Source organism: Aspergillus eucalypticola (assembly GCF_003184535.1).
Source record: "Aspergillus eucalypticola CBS 122712 chromosome Unknown BO83scaffold_4, whole genome shotgun sequence".
In the NCBI taxonomy this organism is placed as follows: domain Eukaryota; kingdom Fungi; phylum Ascomycota; class Eurotiomycetes; order Eurotiales; family Aspergillaceae; genus Aspergillus; species Aspergillus eucalypticola.
This window is the reverse complement of record NW_020290278.1, coordinates 517259-538458: the sequence shown is the minus strand read 5'-3', so window position 1 is coordinate 538458 and position 21200 is coordinate 517259. Positions and strand designations below refer to the sequence as shown.

General features: G+C 49.8%; 3 protein-coding genes across 3 annotated transcripts; 2 read left to right on the top strand and 1 right to left on the bottom strand.

Annotated features, from left to right (window-relative positions):
• Positions 1-5756: 5756 nt before the first annotated feature.
• Positions 5757-7937, top strand: BO83DRAFT_385561 (stress-regulated transcription factor RPN4; the record flags this gene model as incomplete). Its single annotated transcript, XM_025532623.1, has 1 exon — positions 5757-7937. One exon carries the CDS (start codon positions 5757-5759, stop codon positions 7935-7937), a length of 2181 nt encoding a protein of 726 aa, XP_025391562.1.
• A 5701-nt stretch (positions 7938-13638) lies between these two features.
• On the top strand, positions 13639-16889 carry BO83DRAFT_414420 (KR-domain-containing protein; the record flags this gene model as incomplete). The annotated part of the gene is made up of 6 exons (XM_025534566.1): positions 13639-13854; positions 13954-14391; positions 14462-15241; positions 15266-16057; positions 16123-16248; positions 16323-16889. 6 exons carry the CDS (start codon positions 13639-13641, stop codon positions 16887-16889), a joined length of 2919 nt encoding a protein of 972 aa, XP_025391561.1.
• Positions 16890-20000: 3111 nt separating this feature from the next.
• Positions 20001-20892, bottom strand: BO83DRAFT_434525 (histone H4). The gene is made up of 3 exons (XM_025535802.1): positions 20792-20892; positions 20419-20694; positions 20001-20359 (listed from the first exon to the last, which is right to left on the bottom strand). The coding sequence occupies exons 1-3, from the start codon at positions 20799-20801 to the stop codon at positions 20334-20336; spliced, it is 312 nt and encodes a 103-aa protein (XP_025391560.1). The 5' UTR covers positions 20802-20892; the 3' UTR covers positions 20001-20333.
• Positions 20893-21200: the final 308 nt, after the last annotated feature.

Sequence of the window (21200 nt, the reverse complement as noted above, 5' to 3'; positions counted from 1 at the left end):
TATGTTGGGCGGAGGCTGAGTATCCGGGAAGGAATTATTGGTGCGCTTATGTCCGATTCAAAGCTTAGTATTAGTATCTATGTATATATATATATATATGATATATATGTATGTGGCATATATTGAATAATTAGGACATATAATATCAATACTCCATATACATTCCATAGTAGTTCAAAGAAACATAATCCTGTGGCTGGCGGGGTAGTGAAGCCCGATAACAATGTGTCACTAGTAAAAGGTCTGTCTGATGGTGGATTAAAAATAGTAACTTTCCTCGGTTCAATCATCAGATAGATCTTGGCCCATCATGACTCGAAACTAGTCTATGGCATGTCTCACATCAATAATTGATAAGGTGATTCATTCTCATAATTGACTAAGTCAGTGTTAATCTTGACTAGTAAGTTAGTTAACTAGTGAGCTGTCATGATCAGCTGCCACTAAGACATTGGTCACCAGCTGGCACGAGACAACTTTCCTTAGTATTGTTCAACGGTCGGTCGGTCGGTCGGTCGAGAACCTTCCATGGATTGATTAATTCATTGATTCGGTTGGGTACCTACATACTTGCAGAAAATAGATCGTAGTTCGGTTAGTTAGCTCGTTAGTTATCTACATAGTAAGTAGTGTCCATGCCCAATCAGCATGATCATGGGCTGTGGCATCCTTGCGACCGGAGAGAAAAGTAGGGTAAAGTAGTGGGTGGATGCGGGTGACCCGTGGTGCCGTGTACCCGAACACAAACAATGTGTCTCAGTAGTCAGTAGTCAGTCACTAGTGATCGACCGGGCCGATGACCCAACGACTACGTACGTACAATACTCTTTCCAAGTCTTGTCTTGATATCTCTCTCTATCTAACTACCATCGATAAAATAGACTAAAACACAGGATAGTGGATAACCTGATGGAAATTCGGTGGATATTCACGTCATCAATGCACGCGAGAACCCTGTCATGCCCGGTCGGGGAACCAGAGATCGTAGGAGCCATGACTTCCATCGGGCATCGCCTCCAGTAAGTAGATTCCCCGAGAAGTTTGTTGCAATCAAGCCGGTGACTCGTGGGAAATCGGGGAGGAAGTGGGGGCAGGAGATCCGGGAAAACAAGTTGCAACGGATCAATGAGCCTGCTATCGGATGTCGGAAAGACAGGATTGCGAAGAACTGAAACAGAAGAAGGAAGGGGAAAAAAAAAAAAAAAAGCAAATAGTACAACCTATCCGAGGTAGGTGCTGCACTGGTGTAGGGAAGATAGTAGTCCGGGACTAGTCTGGAAGTTAGTTGCTTTGCAAGGTTTTTCCCTGGACTCGGCTTTGCACGGCCCAAAATTAGAAAAGTTCTAGAAAAGACGTGGAAGAAGTCTATACGGCTGCGCCGAATGGAATTCCCAGCAGACTAAACCGTTTTGGCGTGGTCTTGCATATCCTTGACGTATGGAACCAGCGGTCGTTACCGAAATTACGGCGTACGGACGGAGTACGGGGCCCGAGTTACGCCTAAACGGGGGAAGAAGAGCGAATGGGGAGCTGCCCGCGGAGAATCCTGGGAACGACAAATCGATGAACTGGCAACCGGGTTGTGGCTGTGCGCCCCTCCAGCCAATCACATGCCGGGGTTCATCCCTGAGCAGCTGCAGGGGGGATAGACGAGCGGAGAAAGAAAGGGATTATGGAATCCCGAGAGAAGAATTTTCTCACCCTTCCATGCATTAGTCTGTCACTAGTTGCGTCCGTTTAGCATGTGGCAGGCAGGGGAGTCTGGCACACTGTTGTCCGGGTTGCTGGTACGTGCTACTAGTAGCCCGAGATCGTCGCCCCGTGCGAGCATAGAGTGCTGACTGGGCACTCTTCTCTACCAATGAAAATTTTTCACTGCCGTCTAAGGCCTTTCATAATGCATTTGTCTTGCAGGGTTCCTGGCGAAGGATTGGTCCGGTCATCCTTGTAGCACATGGCGTGGTCTTTCCGCTGGGAAGAAACAACAATTTGACTTTGGTGGTTGCTGCTCGGCTACATGCTTCGGCAGTCCTGAAGACGCTTTGTTCCGACAACGAGTGGAAGTGGTGATGTCTTGCATTACGAGCTGAAACTCTCTGACCTCCATGCTCGACTCATTCATTTTTGGGGCTCCATGACATCTGTCAAATTATGTAGCTTCATTGACGTCGGATCACGGTCTGCCTCCCATTCCCCCGGCCGGGGAGGAGGGGCTTTTCCCACTTTCCCAGATACCCGTCCCTCAGACCCGCCGGGGTCCCATACATCTCAAACACTGGATATCAACGCCCGGGACAACTGGGGCAAATTGTCCACTCCAGCTAGGTCCAACCAGCGAAGGCTGTAGTCTTCCCTGTTCCGGTCGCCCTTGTGCTGACGGACGGCATCTGCGATACACCATAGAAAGAAAAGTACTCTGTATAGGTATAGGCCACAGGATTCCTGCTGCGGCTGAATGCAGACGATCCAGCCAGCTGGGTCAGAGATAGTGGCACCCGGGGCAGAGCCCATTTGCTGTTACCTAAACTCGAGCTATAAGTCTTTGCCACCAGTTTCAGCTGTCTCGTCTACTCCTGTGGTGGGCCCGCAAGTTGGGGCTTTTGTCTGGGGTCCTTGACAGGGCTCTGTGCCCATAGCTTAGTTAGAATGGAGTTGTAGTGGAACCTGGTGGCTTGAAGCCAAAAGGTAGTTGCATTAAACTATCCCCAATCACAGGTGTCAATGTACCAAGGTGGTCGAGCATGTGTGGACCGGAATCAACGCCCGTCCCTCCACGTTGCGTACTTTGTATATGAGGCGGCCACGCGTAGACAACCTAACTGAAAAAAATTTTTTTTCAGGGCAAGCAGGAACGTGCCAATAACGTTTGAATCTTGCTTTTTGCATGTGAAAGCGATAGGAAAACCTGGATCGTTGAAGGGGAAAGAGCTTTCCACCAGTCACACCACTACCACCGCAAGTCACCTCACTTTGTTTTTGCACTTGGTGTAATTTAGCAGTATGATTTACAATTGCCTAAGGGGCAAATTACTACGTATTCGTAATCGTGCAACTTGGAACCCATGCAGAGATGACTCTTGTGAATACTAACTAAGACTAATACAGAGACAATGACTCAACGCCAGAAGCAACCAGATGCAACTGGTATGGTTTCAGCAGGAATGACTTCCTCCGATATAGGACATGTGCTGCTTCGGTTAGCGCGCAGGACCGTGGAACACTCAAGACATAATCTGTCATGCCATGATAAGAGCATCAGCTGACCCGATCACGCGTGGAGAGAAAAAGATGGCATTGCTGCAAGAGAGAGAGAGGGACCATGTTTGCTGCATGGCAGGCAGGCTGGGGGGGTGGGAAAAAGAAAGGACCACCGGCCGAGAACCCAGTTCGGAACAGATGTGCCGTGAAAATCAGGCTACTAGCGTTGGAGGCAGCGCTAAGGCACCTCGGCCCAGCTACCCTGTCCAGTTGCAGACTCGCTGTTGTGTCGGCGATACGCAGTCTCCGAGGCCGGGGTCATCAATCTTGGCGCCGGCGTATGCCCGACCTTTTGCCGGCCCAGACAGTTCTCGACCCGTCTCAACGTTCAACATGACCGACCACATTATCAAATTCTCTCTACAGTTGCTGACAAGTGTGGGTGGAATGCAGTAGTGTCTGCCAGAAGCACTTTGTGACGGTATTACTCGGGGAACTCCGTGGAGTTTCGTGGCCGACCGATTACTATTGTTCATCCGGTGGATGATGAGTGGATTATTAAGGTGTGACTAGGCATGAGTCTTGCACTAGCCACATCATTGTGGCATTGTGGCGCAGGCAACTGTGGCTTGTGGGGGAGTGTCTGTTCGCGTTGGCACCTATCGACTAGTTTGTCTGTATCGATGATCGGCAACTACGGAGCAGACCCTGATGCATTATCCAGCCAGGGCAGGCAATGCTGAAAAAAGGATCTTCAGCTTTTCTTGCTTTGCCGCGCACCGACTCCTTCCCACTCCTTTTCGTCGGTCGTACATGTCATCTGTAAGGGTTTTTCGCTCTTGGTGGTCCGATCGCAAGACAAACACGAGATCGGTATCTGGTTCTGCATTGCTTCTCAGATGCCATGTTTTACTTAAGCAACGGCATTGTGGCTGAGCCGTGTCCCATTGGCTGCCTCGGTTCCAAAGGAGGAAAAACTAAAAAAGTTACAAAACAAATGATGCTTCTTGACACACGGTGTGGAGTCCGAGTCTGGTGTTTTGGTGCGACTAACGGATTACTAGTTTACCCGACTATATCGGACTTGTAGCCCTGTGTAGACTGGTAGGGATTTATCAGATAGATTCATGTACATCGAACTAAACAATAGCTGAAGAATCCACCCCTACCAGTCCTACAGTACTCACCTGGTGCAATTTCCTTCTTTACCCTGAATTAATGAGATACATTATGACCAATTAGTAAATCACTTAATTCAAGAAACTGCCAGAAATTTTCCATCTCCCGTAAAATCCGAGATATTTCGGGTGAATCATTTGTGTGGACTTATCGGACGAAACAGCTGAGGGTTTAGCGAGTGCAGAAGTTTACTAAGTTTACCAGACAGTGGAGGCATGCTGAAGGGGAGGAGGGGAGGGAAAAAGCAAAAAAGACCAAAACCAATGGAAAAAAGAAAAATACCCACTTGGGAGACTGGGAGTGTGGCTTGGGGGGCTTGTTCGGGGGTGGGACCGCATTGGATAACCAGCTCCCCGGAGATGCAGATCGAAAAGTGCAAGCCAAAGTGGGTCTCTGCCTGGTGGTAAGGCAGGTAAGTTTTACGTGTTCGGCCGTACGTACGGGTATGACGGAGTAAAGTATGAGGGATGGGTATGAATAAGTTACCGACCAGCCAGAGTACGCTTAACCCGATCGGGCGAAAAATAAAAAAGAAAAATCGAGTCACAGAGGAAAGCGATCGTCGGGCTTGTCCGTTATTGGTAGTTCTAGTCTAGTTACTTACTGACTGAACTGAGAGTATGCGGCAGCAACGTCATCCCCATAATAAAAGAGCCATCCTCTCCCCCTCCGCTTCAGCTATGCTCTCCCTTTCCCCTCCCATCATTATCTCTCAATTTTAAATCATCCCAATTGATGACTCTTTTACATCAGACTTGTTCATTATATTAAATACCCTGGTCTGCCTCTTCACCCGACCGGTCTTCCCCATTAACAATTCAACCTTCCTCCCTTCGTACTACACCTAGTGTTCCCCCCCAATACCCGTGGTCCTCCGATCTACAGTAAGTTGGCTCGTACCAATCTTGCCCCCCACCACCCCCCATCCTTGCGTTGTCTACCTTCTTGTCCTCTTCTCTCTCTTCTTACCTGGTCTTTGCATCATTTGGATCAGATTGAGTCTAACCAGGCCTTTCTTGAACTCTAGTTTTTGTCCTTACCAAGGGTTTTTCACCGACAAAGCCTTCACTATCGACCTCCCGCCTTCCTGATTGGACCTTCCACTACTCGACGTTTCCAGACTCTTCGACACGCATTGCCTGTCTACTTGAATCTCCGGATCACTCCGTTTCGCTGTTCTGGTTGACTCATTTCTCCGGTTGGCACACTTCGCACTCATACGCTTGGCCCCTTGAAAGAGTTTAGTGGGGGCCGCTGGTGCCAACACCTATATTATAAACCTTCAGTCGACACCCGGTGGCAAATTCCGTATCTATACCTGCCCACCACCCCCGTCGGCGTCATTCTCCCTTTGACGTCCAATCGCGAACAAGCACATTATGTTCATGCACCCTGCTGCACGTAAGGGTTTGATCACTGAACCAACTTCCATCCCCTATCTCAACTACCAAGATCCCGTTTGCATACAAGACGATCAGATTCTCGACTACTCTCAAGAAGCCGCTCTCCACTTTCTCGGCCAACAACAACCTCGATTGCAGACTCCTTTCCAGTACCAACCGGATTTGCAGTTTGTCTCTCCGCCGTCTTCCGCTCCTTCCTCTCCTACTTCCTCACCCGCCTCCACCATCTCCCACTATCCTGCGACAACAGCTGTTGCCGCGGATTACTCCTCTGCCGTCTTCGACGGCAATTCCTTCGAGGCTCCTTCGATGACACCCTCCTCCTCCTACAACCCTTCCATCAACATCCATCACTCAGCATCACCACCCTCACAAGCCTACCTTCCCCAATATACTCAACCTTACTACTTCAACGGAAACCTGATGTTGGCACAACAGTCTGTCGCGAACAACCACGGTTGGGAAGGCAACTTGCAGCTGCTGGGCCCAGCTCGCCTCCAGAACAATCTACTGAAAGCCTCTGCTAGTCCATCCTCGAGCCGCTCTGCACCCGCTGGCAGTTCTTACTCAAGGACAAACGGTGCGGCCAAGCCTCTGCCTACCCCTGTGCAGACCCCCGTGCAGTCCTTCCAAGATGGTAGCCAGACCGACGCCGATCTTGCCATGAGACGGGCGATTCTGGAGCAGCAGCAGCAACAACAGCAGCAACAGCAACAGCAACAGCAGAAGCAGTCTCGTCACCAGCATCAGACCAGCGACTACTCGCTAGCGCCTTCTGTATCGAGCGTGAGTCACAACTCGCCAGTGACTCCTCATACGGGCTTTGAAGACCTCGATGACGCATCGAAGGCGATTGTAAATGGTGAGAACCGGTTTCCCGACGTAGACAAGTGGATGGATGATTACTTACGCCTCGATGCGCTTTCAGACTACAACAATCACAACGCGAACAACAACATGACCATTGGCATTCCCAAGCTCAACCGCACGATTTCCGACATTTACCAGGACGAGCTTTACAACCCCGCCATGATGTCTACTCCACAGATGGCTAAGCCCGCGACAAACCAGCAGAATCTCCTGGCACCATCGTTCCGGAATGTGATCGCCGATCGCCTTCAAGCTGCCAACCAGGGCCACTTGACCGCACGGTCCCAGTCTCCCATGGTGAACATGCCGCGCGATCGCTCTCCCTTCCGCCAGAACTCTCCTCTGGCCGCTGAGTACAACCATGCGGCTTTGCAACAACCTCAGATGGCCACCAGCGCCCCTACATCCCAGAATGGGGTGAATATGGGCCAGGCGGCCCAGGGAGAGCCCAAGACGATGTCCCCCAAAGATGCACTGCTGGACTTCAATGAGGGTGACGACACTGGCTTGCCTCTCTTCCCCCCTTCGTCACAGCCCGACTTCAATCTGGGCGATGCACTGGGCGGACTACGCCGCGAGAGTTCCGGCTCATTCCAGCCGACTCAGAACTTTACATCGATGGAGTCATTCCCCAGTCAATACGCTACGCAGGGCGCCACTCAGCAGTTCGCCTTTGGCCAACAGCAGAACCACCGTCAGGCACAGCAACAGAACAACAATCTGCTGCATCAGACTCCCGAATTCCCCGCGTCTCTCCCTCGGTTCGACTCTACTGGTAGTGATGTGCTGCCTTCGACTGAGATGACCTCCCCACAGGCATCGCAGAAGATGCCAATGCAGGCACCACCGGTCAAGGAAGAGATCAGTCGACCGGAGAACACCTCGGCCGATGGAGGCACCTACACCTGCACATACCACGGCTGCACACTACGCTTTGAGACCCCGGCCAAGCTGCAGAAGCACAAGCGCGAGGCGCACCGTCAGACCACCCCTGGCGGTCACCTGGTTACTCGTGATACGTCGGCCCGCAATTCGCAGGCCGGACCACACAAGTGTGAGCGCATCAATCCGTCTACGGGCAAGCCGTGCAACTCTGTGTTCTCCCGGCCTTACGATCTTACACGGCACGAGGACACCATCCATAATGCTCGCAAACAAAAGGTGCGGTGTCATCTGTGCACGGAGGAGAAGACCTTCTCGCGCAATGATGCGCTCACCCGGCACATGCGCGTGGTGCATCCAGAGGTTGACTGGCCCGGAAAGCAACGGCGCAGAGGGCGGGAGTGAAGCTTGGGTGGATCAGCCCCAGTTTCCAGCCCCCCCTTCTTTTCTTCTCCTTCCCCTCTCCTCTCCTCTCACAATTCCAATCGAGTGGACCGACAAGGGGTGTGTGGAGGATGGGGATGGTGAGTGCCATTCAGCAGCCCCGGCGGTGACAGCATGAGATCCACCGGGTTTCCCTCACCATGACGGATCCTAAAAGCCTCCGACGTCATGGGCTAGTCCCCATCAGGCAAGGACTCGCTAACGGGCCCGGATCGACGGTCTCACCTGCTTCATCGGGCAAGTGTGGAGCCTGAGGACGTGCACCCAATGCAGCAGCCATGACGTCATGACTGCACCCTTTGGGACGGGCGGCCCGCTGGTGGACCAATCAGCGGGCCGATGACGTATAGATCTCTTTTTCAGCGAACGAGCAGGCCTTTTTTTGCTTCTTTGGGCTTCTTTCTTTTGCGATGCTTTTCGTTTGTTTTGCATTACATGCCATGGGTCTTAGATTTCTTTTGTCATTTATCCATCATCTGTGATGTGAACGGTGTTGCTGCGAAATCCTTTCTCATTGGGTTACGGTGGTTTTCGGAAATGGGGTTTGCATCAAAAAAAGAATTCCTTTTTTGCCCGTGTGTATATGCAAAGGTCCCGCGTGTCTGCTTTCTTTCCAGCCAGCTTGTTACGAATTCCTGGGGTTTTACGCTTTGTACTATATTGTCCCCTGTATGATTGTTACGTGATGAGATATTTATTGCTGCAGCTATTTTCGTTTGCATTGGGTCGGCATGGTGGTGGGTTTGGCGCGCAGATTGTGATGAAAAAACATGTACAGTATGAAATGTATACATATATCGTGAAAGACATATATACCACCTTTATTATGATTACTCTTCCTTTATTTCCGTCTGCTTGTAGAGAATATTGTTTCAGAAAAAAGGGGCTATTGGGACCTGTCAGCCTGAAAGCTCTCAATAGTTAGTTTGAGAGCTTCTAGCGGAAGAAGCTATGAACATCTGCTGCACACTGCACGGTGTCATCGGCAGGTACCCAATTACTTTCCTAAAAAGTACCAAAAGGAAGACGTTTTGGAAGCCCAAACATACAATAGTCCAATCTAATGATAATACCAACACCAATACCACTAAATAATAAAAATACTCATTATGCATACACATACCTCCCAATGCATATTGTAAGGGTACTTTTATCAAAGACATTGGTGCTTGCTGGCTGGTGGTTTCGGAAAGAATGAAATGAAAAAAGGGCCAATAGGTATGACATCATACGTATGCACCCCTGTTCCAGTAGAACTACGGGAAGCTATGCATGGCATCACCATACATACATAACATACATCATTTTTCATAACGTACGTACGTACAAAAACCATGCATGCATGCATGTTTCTGATTTCTTTCCCAATTCTTTTTTTTCTTTCCTTCCTTGCTTTATGGGATGATTATGATTATTATTCTCCGAAAATGTGGTTTGTGGCGGTGCAAGGTATGTTAATATGTAATGTACTTTAGACTCACAGGAGAATTGGTAAATTGTTAACTAATCAGTTATTGGTTAGTCAGTCAGTGGGAGTGAGGGTGGGAGGGATTAGTAATTCATCTCTCGATAACTAACTAACATGAATTATTTAATTTGCTATACGTAGTACTTTTAATTCATGTACTAAAAGAGTAAATAGAAAATAATCTAATGATAGAGTCATGCTTATGTATATATGACTGAGCTAGTTACCCTATAAAGTAAACCTACTTACTGACTCAACTCAACCTCATAGTTAGTATTTCCGACGGAGTGAGTAAATCATTCCCCACATAGTTAGTTAACCCCTCTTTTTCATGAGGTGGGTTGGGGGGATCCACAGTACGTAGTAAATCATTTAGTCCACTTTCAGTCCACTTTTGAAGGGAGTCCCTTGGGTACGCAATTTGGTCTGTTTTATCGGTCGGCTATCCACTCCAATTTAAGAAAAAGGTTTGTATCAGGTTGGTGGAGAATTTTTTTGTGGGTTCGGGACCGATCTACATAACATCGTACACTTGTATCTAATTTACATTTCTTAGAATTGTTTTTGTTATACACGATTTGGATGTTTCTGTGTGTTGTGTGTGTGTGTGTGGGCTTTTGAAGATGTTCTTGTAGATATTGTAGTGGTAACGATAAAACTTAATCTAATCATTTGAACTTTACTGTTTATCTTCCAACAACCATATGTTGATTCGCACAACTACACCATGAAGTAGCGGTTTCCCTAATGTTTAATAGTTATCGCCTCCTCAACTACAACATCGGGCTGCCGTTGCCATCAGTACTACTACGAATCAATTTCATTCGATTCCTTATATTGCCTCTTCGGGTAGTACCTAGAGACAAATCTCATGCAATCATGTTGTCCTTTTTAACTCTGCTGACTCCTTTGCATTCTTGATCATGCAAACGGGACACCAACTTCAGTCCAAGAAGATCACCCACTACTCCCTGCGCCTTCAGTTTCAGTGATGAATCGCTCCGCTGATTCAAACGGAACGACCTGATCCTGTCGGCTGTGGTTGACGAACGTCGGTGTCCGGTAGTTTTGCCCTCCCGGACTTGTGCCAGTGGGCTGATCGCTGCATGGCGAGAAGCGGACGGCATCGTGAGGTAATTGGCGCTGCCAGTCTGAGCTTGGAGTAACAATAGGAGGGCAGTGCCATTGTCTGATACTGAGAGCACAAGATCAAGGCGACAGGACCCGCTGTCCGATAAAGTATAGCGCTCTGGAAGTGGGCCCGGACTCAATGATCCTATCCTCGCACTTTGCTTCCAACAAGTAATTGCTGCAGAGATGTCTCGCTCCCCGCTCCTCGGGTGAAGCTCGTGCGAGAGAACCCAGCTTCCTGAAGCACCTCCATCCACTTGGACGCTGGCTGAAGAAAATACTCGGTCCCGTTCTCGGCCACCCACCATTCATCAAGCAAGCCGAAAGTAATGTTAAACCACACCAGCGGTTGAATTCCTTCAGAAAGAATCATAACCCCGTCATCAGTCAGGTAGTCCCTGAGCCTGCGGCAAGTTTCAACCCTGCTGGAGGTTGCGTGCACACAGTTCGTTCCGATGACTATGTCGTAGCGATTGCGATGCTCGGCTCTCGTTTTCTCTTCTAGATCAATTGTGTCGTAGTCGATCCAGGAGAAATCAACGAGTTTGTCCTTCGCTTTGGAGACAATCGGTGCAAATACATCGGTCAAAGTGTATTGGCACGGGATTCTCGCCGCCTCGATAGCCTGCGCCAGCCGCAGAGTTGTGCCCCCGGTGCCTGCACCAACTTCCAGAATGCGAGGGAGCCGCTTATCGCTCTTATGATGCATGTTGTGTCCGCGAAGCACAATCATGACTAGAGTTACGAGCTGATCCGTAGATGTGGATACCATTGGTGAGTTGGCATAATAGTCTTCCATAACTTTGAATGAGGCTGAACTTCCAAACATCAGCGATTGAGGATCTTGTTCGCCCTTGAGAATGGGTGCCAGGTTTTCTCCGGTCAGTTTAATCAACTTTGCTTCCGGCAAATAGGCTGGAAAGCGGGAAACAAAGGACGCCTCCGCAGCAGAACCAAATTCTGGGGTTTCACGACCTCGAACTACTATGCTCGCCTGTATGAAAACAACCCCATGGGTCTGAAGACTTTCCCACAGTCGAGCAACGAGCTTGCTGTGCTTGGGTATATGCTTGATTGGGTGAATAACCGTCCCTGAGGGCAAAGACAGGACGGGAACCCCCATAGCCTCAAAGGTTTCCAAGATATAGGCCTGCACCAAAAGATTTCGCAACGGTAAAATATTGGACTCGTAGGCGATATACCCATTACTATTTGCTGCATCTTGGAATTCCTTGTTATCATATTGCCCGCTCAAGACCATAACCACCGCATTGTGCTGTCGTGTATTCAAAGCTTGGCGCTTCAACCTGGTTCAAGGTGCGAACCAATCCAGACACATCGGTCGCGGTAGCACTGAAGCAGAAACGGTGGCGTTTCCTCCGCTCATTCAAAGTAAATGCAACACTGGCCACGTCCACCTTGGAAGCGTGTCTTGACAAATGTGTTGCCAGGTCCCGAGAATGCTCGGTGAGGCTTGTTTTCGAAGCTGTGCTCAGGATAATCGGAAATGCGACCCTCCGGTTCCTTGCTGGTGACGATAATACTGGCTGCGTCTTAGTGCATCATCCCGGGGTACTGGCTCACAGCACAACAGCGCGCAGTTCGATCCTCCAGCACCGTAACTATTCACCAAAGCAGCGCGCTGAGGAACATTCCAATTCCGGAGCTTTCGAGCGATCTCCATTCCATCCGGCTCCAGTGCTGAAATTGCCGGGTTCAGGCGACTGTGATTCGCCTGAGGGGGGATGCCACCGAATTTCAACATGGCCAACACCTTGAGAAGCCCAGCAACACCTGCAGCAGGCTCACAGTGCCCAATGTTACCCTTGATAGAGCCGATAGACAACGGTGTTGCTCGTGACGAGTCTCCCAGTACTGCCCGAATGCTTTTCATTTCGATGGGGTCTCCTGCCTGAGTTCCTGTTCCATGAGCCTCCACGTAGGTGACTTGAGAGGGCTTGAGACCCGACTTCTCAAAAAGTCTTCTATAAAGGGCCTTTAGTGCTGTCGGTGATGGTACCGTGAGGGTGGTCGAAGTTCCTCCTTGGTTGGTAGCAATGCTAGAAAAACGCCAAAGATGTGATCCCCAGCACTGACCGCATCAGACAATTTCTTCAAAACGACCAATCCGGCGCCCTCAGAACGACAGTATCCATCGGCTGCGGCATCAAAAGGCTTACATTGGCCTGTTTGACTCATTATTCGCAGAAATACCGCAGCATTGTCCATAATTGCCCTTCATCCTTCGCGCAGGCTATGGAAAGAGCAGGCGGCTCTCCTGCACAACAGCCATGAATACCTCCTCCTTTCTGTATCTGGGCAATAAAGTCGGCGTGAGAGATACCATGGAAGTTCAGGTAGCGAAGGTACTCCCCCAACTGAGGAATCAGGAGCAAGGGTAGGGCGATGATTCCCGTGCGAGCTTCGAAGACCGGGGCAGAGGGGCCCCCATTGGCCCAGTCTATCAGCAGGCGTACATAGTTTTCAGCATTGGGCAGATTTCGCACATCCTCTCGATGGATAGCGAATAGATGCAACACGTCAGTCAGGGAGGCCACATGATGAAGCAAGGTTCTCCCTGCTCAGGAATATGTATAGAGCGCTGAGGTCGGCAGGGTCTGGTGCTCGACTCTGGGGGTTGGAAAAGGCAGCCGAGGCCTGAATCGGGTCTATCGCAGCGGTCATAGTGACTCGGTGGTAATTGATGACATGGCTGCAAATCGTGTCAACCCAGAATGTTTCTTTCTGAAGACATTTGCTTATTTCTATGTTGACTGGAGTGAAATGGTTGGTAGCCGATGCCCCCCGGATGGTTTTTGGTTCGAAGGAAGAGGGTTGTTACCGCCGGTGCATTATCTTATTGCTATTTGACACGACCGGGACCGGGAAGATTGCAGGAATCTCGAGGAAGGAGAAGAGGGGCGAGTGAGAATCAATACATCCATTGATACAGAGCTACCTTTTCTTACTCTAATGCATGGATCTCATCTTCATCTCTTCAGGCTGGGTCCCGCAGGTTGTGGCGGTGGCCGCAGCGATGATGGGAATATTGGCATACCGACTATGACTGGATCCTCTGGCTCGATTCCCTGGTCCTCGACTCTGGGCATGACAAACAACAGAGAAAACGCTGTAGACATCTCTCCCGCCTTCTTTAAGGACGCCAGAGAGAAATTTGGTAGAGGGGAACGGATCATGATGAAGACCCTCGATATTGAGAAGATGCCTGTAGATCAAGGCTTTAAAAAGGAGGCCTTTGATCTCGTTATTGCCAGCAATGTAAGTTCGCACTCTGCAGGACGGTGGATTTGGAGCTGACCAGCCTAGGTTTTACATGCCACCAAGGACTTAGCCTTGACTCTGGGGAACACCAGACAGCTTTTGAAGCCCGGAGGGAAGCTTATACTCGTTGAGGGTACCAGTTCCAACCTACTTAGGACCTCTTTCATCTTCGGCTGCTTGCCGGGATGGTGGCTATCAACTGAGGCGTATCGCGAGTGGGGACCACTGGTCCCTTTGGACAGGTGGGATAAGCTGCTCCAGGATAGCCATTTCACCGGAGCGGATTTCCTTCTGGACGGCCCAGACAAGGCAAATTCATTGAGTAGCGCGGTAATCTCAACTGCGTGCCCTCTCCCTCGGTCTAACAGCGACATGCCAACATCGTCGAACATTCTCATCCTGAGGAGAGAGAGCTCGGTTTTGCAGCAGTTTTTAGCTACCTCAATACGCGACTTACTACAAGAGTCGGAACTGCCTGTCAGCATCATGGATGCTTCTGAACTACACGAGGTTCCCAAGGGAGCTACTACCATGGTCTTGTTGCAGACCATTGACGACCTCGTCTTCCACGAAGCTTGACGAGAAAGGGTACCAGATTTTATAGACTACTGTGGCAATGGCCAATAAGCTGCTTTGGGTGACACGGAGACACAATAGCCCAAAACCAGATTCGTTGGAGCAGGACGCTGTGCTTGGCCTTGCACACTCCCTTATGTCAGAGAACGAGGGCCTCAATATCGTGACCCTAGGACTGGAAGATCTCGAAATGACTTCCCGCCCAGCACAGCATATCCGGGCAGTGTTGCAACACTATTTCTGTGTCGACACCTCCTTACTGAGCATAAATGGCGAGGAGATCTTTGATATCAGTGGCCGCCTGTGCTTAAGTCGTGTCTTGCCGGCAGAAAAAATAGCGAAAGAGATCTGGAGCATGCAGCAATCCAAGGCCCATATGGATAACGATGTGCGCAGCCTTGGGAACAATGAAATTGATATCCAGATACGCGCAGCTACGGTTACACCAAAAATTACCACTGGCCAACCTTCTTTGGGCCAGGAGATGAACGGCACCATCACCCAGATTGGGTCAGACGTGCAAGGCACCTTTCAGGTTGGCGATCCCGTTGCTGCTATCGTACCGCATTGTGGCACAGCATCAATCAAAGATCTGATTCAGTGCCCGGTTGGTCTCGCCCATAAGATCCCCGACGAATTGTACAAAAAGGGAGAAATTGTTCTGCCACTCGACTTGCTGATAGCATACGACTCGCTGCACATTTGCGCGCGGCTACAGGCAGGGGATCCGATAATCATCCATGACGGGGCTAGTTCACTCAGTCAAGCCGCGATTCAACTCGCTCAGTTCCTGGGTGCAGAGATTTTCGTGACTTCCAATACTAAGGATTAGGAAGCTATAGCGGATATGTACTCTATTCCCGCTTCGCACAGATTTCCACAACAAGGCCCTATGCTGACGATGGGAATCAAACGCCTAACCCACGGTCGAGGCGCGGATGTCATGTTCACCCCATTAATTGCGAAGGAATCAGATCAAACAGCATGGGTCTGCTTGAAAGAGTATGGCCGAGTTATTGAGGTGGTCGACAAGTATGCACGTACTTCCTCCGGAGCTATACCTCCCCGGCCTCGACTGTTCAATCGAAGCATCATGTCTGCCCGACTGGATATTCCGACGCTTCTTCACGACGCAGAGAAAATTGCAACTATCTTGCCTGAGGTCATGCGTCTGATAGAGCATAAATCAGTGGTTCCTGTACAGCCTGTCAGAGTACTCACCTTCTCTGAGTTTGAGAAATCCGGTGGTGTGAAGGCTGTCGAGCAAACTCGATCAGCCAAGGCTTGTATTTCCTTCGACTTGAACAACCTTGCCGCATCTAAGCCGCAACTATTTGACTCAACATCGACATACCTCATTGCCGGGGGCTTGGGTGGTCTTGGAAGAAGCATAGCCAAATGGATGATTTCCAATGGGGCCCGATATCTCGTTCTCCTCAGTCGGCAATGTACAGGAAGCCCTGGGGCAGAGACTTTCCTTGACGAATGCGCGACCATGAGCGTGACAACTTTCGCACTCAAGTGCGATATCAGTGATGAAAGAGCAGTCAGTGAAGTCTTCCAGGAAGTACAGCGGCGGATGCCTCCCATCAAAGGATGCGTCCAGGCATCTATGGTTCTCAAGGTAAATTACCACATAAATAAATTGCCCCAAGCAGGAACTACAACCTAACATATCTGTTATTGCAGTCTGCAATGTTCGCGAATATGACCCTCGACCAATGGAACGAAGCACTCCGCTCGAAGGTGCAAGGCTCGTACAATCTCGATCGCCACCTGTCAACCCAGCTTGACTTTTTCATCCTCTTGTCGTCCGTATGCGGTATCAGCGGCGCCAGCGGTCAATCTAACTACGCTTTTGGCTGCGCCTACCAAGATGCACTGGCCAGGTGTCTAAAGTCGCGATGAGACAGAAGGCAGTTTCGATCGACCTGGGGATTGTCGAAGGGGTTGGATACACGGCCGAACATGAGGGCGTGGGTTCTTTCATGCGCTCTCTGGGCTTACAGCCCATCCCTGAAGAATATCTCCTTTCCATACTAATATATTACTGCGATTCCAAGCGTGAAATCCGTCACCCTAGCGACGCCCAAATAGTCGTTGGCATCATGGATCAAGATGAGATGCAGCGAAGTGGACTTGTGCGCTCGCGATTTTACTCGCGGCCATTGTGGGATCATTTGCAGCGACGCATGAACCCAACGCTTGGCGGGAGTAAGGTTGTTGCTGCTCAACGACCGAATAAGAAGGGCCCCTCATCGCTGAAACTCCCGATTGCTGCGAGCGATGATACGCTTTCGTCTACTGTGGCAGGTGGCAGTCCAGACGCGGTTAGTCGGGCCATCTGCGAAAGGGTTCCGGATGTGCTTGCTATCAACGCTGATGATATTGCTCCAACGAAACCGTTGCATATGTACGGGGTGGACTCATTGGTTGCGATGGAATTGCGGAGTTGATTTAAGGAAGCCTTGCAGAAGGATGTGGCTGTGTTTGATATCTTGAGTAATCGGCCGATAGGAGTGTTGGCTCAGGAGGTCGTGGGTGTGGCTGCGGCTGCATGAGGTGGGTTACAACTATTCGATGGATGTCCTAAAGGGTGAGATGTAGCTACTAGTCCGAGAATGACGTTTTCTCCGGTTGCAGCACTTCGGTCTCATACATGGACTCCTTTGGCTTAGGGCAATCTGCGGTGGTGTACGAGGTACCCTGTGATATTAGTTCGCCTATTGCGTCATGATGAACGCTGTCTTGCGTACGCCCGTCAAGTGAACTTTGAATGAGAAACCTGTCTTTGGCATGTAGGAGTAGCTGATCAGCATTACTCAGTAGCATAGATCTTGAGTTCAGACTTTGAACATCAGTCATGCGATGTAGTCATAAGTATGGAACGTACACACGGTCGCGGGTTCATTGGCGGAACCAGAAACCGGCTATCCTCTAGACTGAGGTATGGGCAAAGCACCAGGGCAGGATACTCGGGTCATTATCGCCAGGATGTTGATTATACAGGGACGGACCAGTGACGTAGAATTCGATCATTCCTGTCTGTCCCAAGCTTTCACGCCGATATCACCGATGGTCAAGCGATCAGCCCCAGCCACATGGTTTGATCCGGGCATTGAAAGTATGATCCCATTTGCAGGTATTTGAGTGGATATTAGTGGACTGTTTGTAGGATCCGGAGCCCTGGGTCAATGATTGGGTGTGGAGCTTCTCTTGCTGAACTTTTCCCGGTGTTGATCTTCAGGGTGTTATGTACTTGGGTGATCCTATGCTCTTTCCAAGACTTTGGGGGTGGGCAAGACACCTTAGATACCCTTCGCCACACCGGGTTAACTGTGAATCCTTTGCTTCGTTGGATCCAACCAGAGCCTGCGAGTTGTCGAGTGGTCATCCTGCATTATTCCCCTGGGGTCTTCACACAGTCCATTCGCAGATCCTTTGACACCTGCCAAACAAAGTCCCCATAACCCATTGTATGTGGCCTCATCCGTTGTACGCCAGATTCTCGCGGCCATGGTGTCCGTCATGGCGTAGGTAGAGTGGCCTTTGGGTGTCTTCGAAATTGGGTTATGCCGATCGAGTAGGGAAGCGGGTTACGTATCCAGCTATCTTGCTTGTCGGGGGGGCAAGGCAACAGGGGCCTGGAACGCAGTAGCACTGTATGCATAAACCGTGCCTTATGTCTCTGCTTGCCCTTGGAGTGTATGCCGCCCTGTCGCCAGTCCCTCGACGTGACTGCTGCTCGTGAGGTAGTGAGCCCGCTTCCGGTTAGCTAGGAGAAGAGTGCAGCCAGCCTATGGCTTGTTCCGGGCCATGACACCAGGAAGTAGCATCGACGATGGATTTGCATTAAGTTCGTATAAGAGTGGAGGAGAGAGAGCTTTCTTGGGCCTCGTATCTATCCTACCGTTGTCTTGCTACCACGCGTGGTGCTAGTCTCTAGTGGGTTCAAGGCTTATAGAGTCATGGGCCAGTTGTCTTTGGTTTGAGCACCTTGTATTCAACCATCCTCTTGGGGATGCCAGCAAGGCGGCGAGGTGCGTAGCAATATGTCTGTGGCAGTTATCCCGCATGTAAGCATTTGCAGCTACTGCATTCCGGTCTTTATAGCATTGGAGCTATGTCCGTATGAGTATTCATATTGTCTGGGAGATATCCATTTTATTTGCTTGAACATAGTATTCTGCATGTATTTTCTTGCTTCGTAGCATATCACACGGCGGCATGTCCATCGCGTAATGATCATAGAATGGAATCCAACACGAACAAGACGTGTCGTGACGCGCTGTCTGTCCCCGTGACCGTGGTTCCTGTTCAGGTAAGCGGATGTTGTTGGCCTGGGGCAGCAGCTGGATGGGTGGTTGGATACCGGTGCCATAAAAGTGGCCGATCATGAGCAACGACGCGCGTTTTGTTTCTGATCTGCTATCTATACAGATTATTCATAGGTGTGTTAATAATTTCCTGGTGTTTAAATTACAAAATAGTGAGTGTTGGTTGCAACATCAACGAATTCAGATGGCCATCAACCGGTGTTTGTAGTATGAAGAGCTGCGGGTTTCAGTTGAACCCCCCTGTCGGTCGGGTCGGGGCGGGTTGGTCCCCGGGCTCGGGGTGTTTCGGTGTTTTTCGGGGGTTCAACCCAGAGCTGGGTTCAACTTGTGAGGGAGCTTGATGTACTGTATGTAGGTACTAGATCAGAGGGTTTGATCAAGGCGCTGGACTTGATACTGTGATTTTTCTTGTCATATGCTAGGATCACCTTACATTTACTACTGTAGCATGTCTATTGGTGCTGATTTTCGTACGAATCTATCACTAAATGCCGTAGATGGTCTCAATTTGCTGGTATCATGCCGCAATGTCGATTATCGTTGATTGATCCTGTGTGATACTGAAATTATCTTATTACTGATCCGGTGGGTATTACATAGCTTTGTCATTTATTCTGTATGGCTCGTCATGTAGTTTGTGGTGTTGGTGTGACTACTATACGTGGTGTTGATGGATTGATATTGGTGAAATGATGTGTTGGTTATATATAATGGTAGGGTAGCTGTATGTATCCGAGATATGATAACCCTATAGATCACAGCTACCGAGCAACAGCACCACGACCACATAATCCACAATGCTTAGAAACAATACGAACAAAGAGTACGAGCAGACATAGGACCTAGATACAACAAAAATGCCATTTGCTACCATCAAATCGCTGATCTCGACGTGATGATGATGAAGACGGATAATGACCACAGGATGCCTAAGGCACACGACAATAGCGGAACTACCGGAGAACGCGTAGCGCGTTGACTACCATACACAACAAGCGACTCGCACAAGTTAAAATGGTATTGATTGAAGTGCTGTAGATTATGGAAGGAAACTACTATTCCAACTATCATGGATGCTCTCATATGATGGACATCATTTGAATTTTCCAATTGCCAACACGACAGCCTTGCCCGACACGAACGACACGCGAGCCTCAACATACACAAAATACGATGCTCATACCACGAGGAAGCTACAAATATACAACGGAAAGATGTGATCATTTTCGACCGTTCGTATTCATATCGGATCGCGTCAAGGTCGCACGATCCTCTTTAGCCTATGGCACCAGCCGAAGCGTAAAAGGCCGCTATGATACAGAAATTCAACCACGACCACCAGCAGACCAGTAGTGGACGCGTGTAATAGTAAATAAAATACGACAAAGCAAACCCAGACCCATGATACTTGTAATAAAAAGATCAAGAACACCCCAACGTCCCAGTCATACCATGAACCAACCCGAAAAAGCAACCCGTCGCGTCACTGCTGCGGAAGGACAACTGACGCGCCGACCGCGCAGGATGGCTAAAAAGAAACAAGCAGGAAAATAGAAAAGGCGTTTAACCACCGAAACCGTAGAGGGTACCTGAAAAATTGTATGTTAGACACGTCGGACATGACCAAGCCAGAACAGATAGTACTTACGGCCCTGTCTCTTAAGAGCGTAGACGACGTCAAGGGAGGTGACGGTCTTGCGCTTGGCGTGCTCAGTGTAGGTGACGGCGTCACGGATGACACCCTCAAGGAAGGTCTTGAGGACACCACGGGTCTCCTCGTAGATCATGGCAGAGATACGCTTGACACCACCACGACGAGCGAGACGACGGATAGCGGGCTTGGTGATACCCTGGATGTTGTCACGCAAGATCTTGCGGTGACGCTTGGCGCCACCCTTGCCGAGACCCTTTCCACCCTTTCCACCTGTAGAGACGCGTCAAGTCAGTCACTGTCGATGGTGTAGACAAGCATGGACGATCTATCGAGATAGATAGACCCTGATGAGAAGTGATGAACTTACGGCCAGTCATTGTGAAGGTTGTCTAAAAAGTAAACGGAAATAAAGTTGAATTAGAGTTGAGGGTGAAGACGGTGGAGATAGTTAAGCGTTTTAGAGTGAGATGGATGTAAAAGGAAGAGGGCAGAGAGCATCCATGGGACGGGAGATATTTGTATAGCAGAAGGCGCGCCGCGGGGAGGGCGTTGGAATCACACGCTAGAGGGCGGATCGACCAATCAGAGCTCAGGATCCCGGCCAGCGGACTGATCTGGCGGCAACGTGACCGGGCAGGGATGATTCCGCTGGGATGAGACTGATTCCCACGGGAATGCTCCCAACCACCTAGATCAGCAGTCAGAGAGTGTCAGAGACATTCCTGTCGATGGCCATGAGCCTCTCCAACAGGTTGATAGGATCACATTCCGGGCCT

What these genes read in the sequence shown, in the direction of transcription:
- BO83DRAFT_434525 (XM_025535802.1), bottom strand. An exon ending in CGCTCTTAAGAGACAGGGCC is followed by an intron (nt 20,360 to 20,418) that starts GTAAGTACTATC and finishes ACAATTTTTCAG; the next exon opens with GTACCCTCTACGGTTTCGGT.